The following is a 4,381-nucleotide window of genomic DNA, read 5'->3' as shown; positions in this document are numbered from 1 at the left end:
ACTCAGAGGCCTGTAATTATTTGATGCATCCTTCGTACTTTTCTTGTATAAAGGTGCCACAAATACATTTGAAGTCTATAACTTACCTCTTCACTTTCAAGTTTTGTGCCATCTGCAACTTATTGTTGCATCCAATTCCAGGTCACTTATCCAAGCCTTTACTGTACATTTCCTCCAGACAAATTAAAAGAACCTTTAACTTTGTATTGATGTATGTGTGACAAATAAAAGCTAGCCTTTCACCTGTAACTGGAGGCTTCAACTCTTGTATGATGCATTTCCAGATCTGAGTATTTCAGATCACGGGAAATTTTCGCCTTTTGTTTTGTTTGATTACATCCCTTAATCGCAGTGACTTGATAATTTTCCTTCCCACGCTACTATAGCCCCTTTCACTCCCTGTCTTCGAGCTCATCCCCTCGAGTCGGGCAAGCGCTTCACGGAAGAACCGCAGCCCGCCCGCCCGCTCGCTCACGCCGATCCGCGCCGGCGCTGACGTCACCCAGCCGTGCGTGGTCACGTTGCCCGGGACGCAGGAAGCGGTGACCTGAGCTCAGAGAGGAGTTGGGGGAAGGGGCAGCGGCGGCGGCGGCGCGCATTCTCTCGGTGGATAGGGGGATTCCTCCGACAACATGGCGGCCGGGAACCGCAGGCTGTGAGCAACAGTTGCGCCAGCGCCTTTGTGCCGGGCCGGGCTGGGCCGGGCCGCGGCGGTTGGTCTTTGATCAGGGGGGATCCCGGTTGGGTGACTGGCCGCTCGGCGGCGGCGGGGGTGTGAGGACGGGGAGGGGAGGGGAGGCTGGCTGGCTGGCGGCCTAGCGCGGGCTGAGGGTGGGCGGACCATGAAGAGACAGAGCGAGCGCGACGCGAGCCCCGGCTCGGCCCCAGCCAGCGGGCTCGGTAGCAGGTCGGCCAAGCGACTCCGGGAGCGGGAACGAGAACGGGAGAGTCGGGGCGGGCGGGACGAGTGCGATGGGGGCCGGGGAGGCGGTAATTACCACAAGGCCTCGCTCAGCGCCAAACACCCCGGCCAGAGTAGAAGTAGAAGCCGAGACAGGCCAGCGGGAGGGGGAGGAGGAGCGGGAGAGAAATCCAATAGTAATAGCCGCAGGGAGGACAGGGGGGACCATCACCATCACCACCATCATCATGAGCCAGCCAGGCCGCCGTCTGCCAGGACCAGTTCAGCTCAGAAAAGTAAAGGTGACGGCAGTCGGCCCACTGGCCTGGAGTATAAGACCTTGGTAGTCAGCAATCTTGGGTCACAACTGACAGACGAGGCAGTGGAGGATGGCCTCTTCCACGAATTCAAGAAGTTTGGGGAAGTGAGTGTCAACGCCACCCAGACTCCCGAGGGGGACCGACTGGCATATGTGCACTTTCGCCAGCATGAGAACGCAAAGGAGGCAAGGCATGCTAAGGGGCGGCTGGTGCTTTATGACCGTCCTCTTAAAATCGAGCCCGTGTACCCCAAGAGGAGGAGCTGCACTCCACCGGAGGTGAACTATGTGCCCATACATGCTGGGTACCAGTATCGACAGCGCTCTTTGTCACCCGGGGCGTGTGCCCTCAGAGAGCAGAGGTCGAGACATGCCAATTATTCCATAGAGGTGGTACCGCTGCCAAGGGAGCGTGAGCGGTCATTAGATTATTATGGATTGTATGACGAGCGTGGGCGTACCTACAGTTACCCAGTGCAGGAAGATGATTTGATGCCTGAGGATGACAAGCGAGCCACCAGGAATTTGTTCATTGGCAATTTGGACCACAACATCTCAGAAATTGACTTGAGGCGTGCTTTTGAGAAATATGGCATTATTGAAGAAGTAGTTATTAAGCGTCCAGCCAGGGGGCAAGGAGGCGCCTATGGATTCTTAAAATTTCAGAATTTGGATATGGCACACCGTGCCAAAGTGGCCATGTCAGGCCGTGTAATCGGCAGGAACCATGTTAAAATTGGATATGGCAAAGCCAACCCAACGACTCGTTTGTGGGTTGGTGGTTTGGGACCCCTGACTTCGCTGGCTGCCCTCGCCAGGGAGTTTGACCGCTTTGGCAGCATTCGCACAATTGACTACGTTAAAGGTGACAGTTTTGCTTACATACAGTACGAGAGTTTGGATGCTTCCCAGGCTGCCTGTGCCCAAATGCGGGGCTTTCCCCTGGGGGGACCTGATCGTCGATTGCGGGTCGATTTTGCCAAGGTGGAGGACACACGCTACCAGCAGCCTTACCCTCAGGCGCCACTGTCCATGCATTACGAGCCCCTGCCTGATGGGTACAGCCGCCATCGCAGCCTGGAGAGGGAGGCTCGTGCTCGTGACCGGACTCCACCCCTGCCCCTGTATCACGAGCGGGACAGGAACTTTTCTGATGGTGACTGGAACAGCCCAGCCAAGTCCCTGGACCGTCGCAACAATGCCGACGGTTACAATGCCTCCGTCCGCAGTCGCAGCAGAGATCGCTGGGCGAGTGAGCGGGAGAATGACCGTGGTGCCGTAGCTGTCAAGCCGTGGGAGGAGCGCCGGAAGCGCCGGAGTCTTTCCAATGATCGCGCCCGCCCTGCCCACTCGCCTTACGAGGAGCGGATGAGAGCCAAGCCCCAGAGCTCCTTGGAACCAAGTCCGGACAAGAGAAACAGAGACACTAGAGTGACAGATGGGGTGTCCGACAAGGAGCAGACCATTGCTACTGCCCAAGATGACCGACGTCTGCCCCTCGAGGAAAAAATGCCCCTTGATGTCCATGAGCCAGTGCAGCTCAAAAAGAAAGACAGTGAGCACAATCACAGAACTATTGAGGTTGATCCTGAGACTAAAGCCAATGTTGAGGCTCCAAAAGTTGAGCCCAAGAAGCCAGCCAATTTGTTGGAGTTTGCTCAGGCGCTGTCATTGGCCTGGAATGGTGTCCTTATACTCAAAAACAGTTGCTTTCCTACAAATATGTTCACACTGGAGGGTGACGCTGCCATCACCCTTGCCCTCCTAAAGGACTCTGCAACAGGTGCCAAGGTATCCCAGCTGAAGATTGCGCAGCGCCTCCGCCTTGACCAGCCCAAGTTGGACGAAGTGACCCGTCGCATTAAGCAGGGCAGCCCTGATGGTTATGCTGTGCTGCTTGCTGTGCAAGCCCCTCAGGGGGCAGAGGGTGGTAATGGTGCCGTGGCGGTTGAACCAGGCCTCCAGCAGCGGCTCTTACGGAATCTGGTGTCGTACTTGAAGCAGAAGCAGGCGGCTGGAGTGATCAGTTTGCCCATTGGTGGGGTGAAAGACAAGGACAATACAGGCATGCTATACGCCTTCCCTCCCTGTGTTTTCTCCCAGCAGTTCCTACAGACAGCTATGAGGACTTTGGGGAAAGTGGAAGAAGAACATTTGATTGTGGTAATACTACGGGACTCAGTCTGAGAGACTCTTTCACATTGAATAAAGTGTAGTTCCTCTTGTAAGGACTGTAAAGTGTCTTTAGGACAATAATTGCTAAACCAAACAAATGTCTGTCTGTACCAGAACTTTTAGATGTCTAATTCTCTAGTCTGTTTTTACCATAATAGTCCTTTTATTTCTTCCAAGTGGAATTTTAGGCCAGTGCTGAAGTTCGACTTTCATTTGTTTGGTTTTTTAAATTTGGCTGTATGAAGAAAGTTCTGAATTGTCAGTAAAGCTGCATCTAATGTTGTATTTTTAATTCTGTTCTGTTCCTGACTTTTTTATACTTTCTAATAGTTGAAAGTGCAAAGTGAGATACTTATGAATATTGTTCCACAATAATTTGAAGATCACTTTGTATTTTTGTTATACAAGTTGAAAGGCACTAGAAAGTATTAAACAAAATGTGGATTTGATTTTTACCATGAAGTTTCAGTAAGGAATTTGAATGTAAGCATGATGAATTCAGGGCTCCCAAATGCTTCCTGTTTTTAAAGAATGTAACCTGTATTGGTTTCTCCTAGAATTGTACCTGATGATTTCGTTAACCCTTGGAATCTCTCAAGTTTTTCAATAATCTTCCACTTTTTTGACTTTGTCTTTAAGTCCATTTTTGTTGATTATAATTCACTTGTTTCTCAACAATTCTTCCTTTTATTAACCATTTTCTTCCCAGATAAGGCTTCTGCTCCTGTTGGCCTTTCTCCACCCCCTCCACAGGTGTACTTTGCTTCTAACTTTAGCTCTATCTGCAAGTATCCTTTTGTTCCACACCACTGAGCTTCCTATCTGCTTCCTTTGAAACACATTCCTCGCTGATATACCATATATAAATCACTCTCCCCACCCTTTCAACACCATTCAACTTTTCTATATTTATTCTTCCTCTTGGGTTATATCTTTCTCCTCTGTATACCTGCCTCTATCTCTCTTCACTGTTATGCATCTTTTTT

The 4,381-nt window shown here is 51.2% G+C and overlaps 1 protein-coding gene across 1 annotated transcript; it reads left to right on the top strand.

The window, feature by feature from the left end:
- The first annotated feature begins 595 nt into the window (after window positions 1-595).
- On the top strand, window positions 596-3,857 carry LOC132377986 (putative RNA-binding protein 15B). The gene has a single exon (XM_059944554.1). It carries the CDS (start codon window positions 843-845, stop codon window positions 3,405-3,407), a length of 2,565 nt encoding a protein of 854 aa, XP_059800537.1. The 5' UTR covers window positions 596-842; the 3' UTR covers window positions 3,408-3,857.
- Window positions 3,858-4,381: the final 524 nt, after the last annotated feature.

This window comes from Hypanus sabinus, chromosome 19 (genome assembly GCF_030144855.1).
Source record: "Hypanus sabinus isolate sHypSab1 chromosome 19, sHypSab1.hap1, whole genome shotgun sequence".
NCBI lineage: Eukaryota > Metazoa > Chordata > Chondrichthyes > Myliobatiformes > Dasyatidae > Hypanus > Hypanus sabinus.
This window is presented reverse-complemented; position numbering and strand designations above follow the sequence as displayed.

Excerpts from the sequence above, each read along its gene's own strand:
- LOC132377986 (XM_059944554.1), top strand. The coding sequence starts at position 843 with ATGAAGAGACAGAGCGAGCGCGACGCGAGCCCCGGCTCGGCCCCAGCC.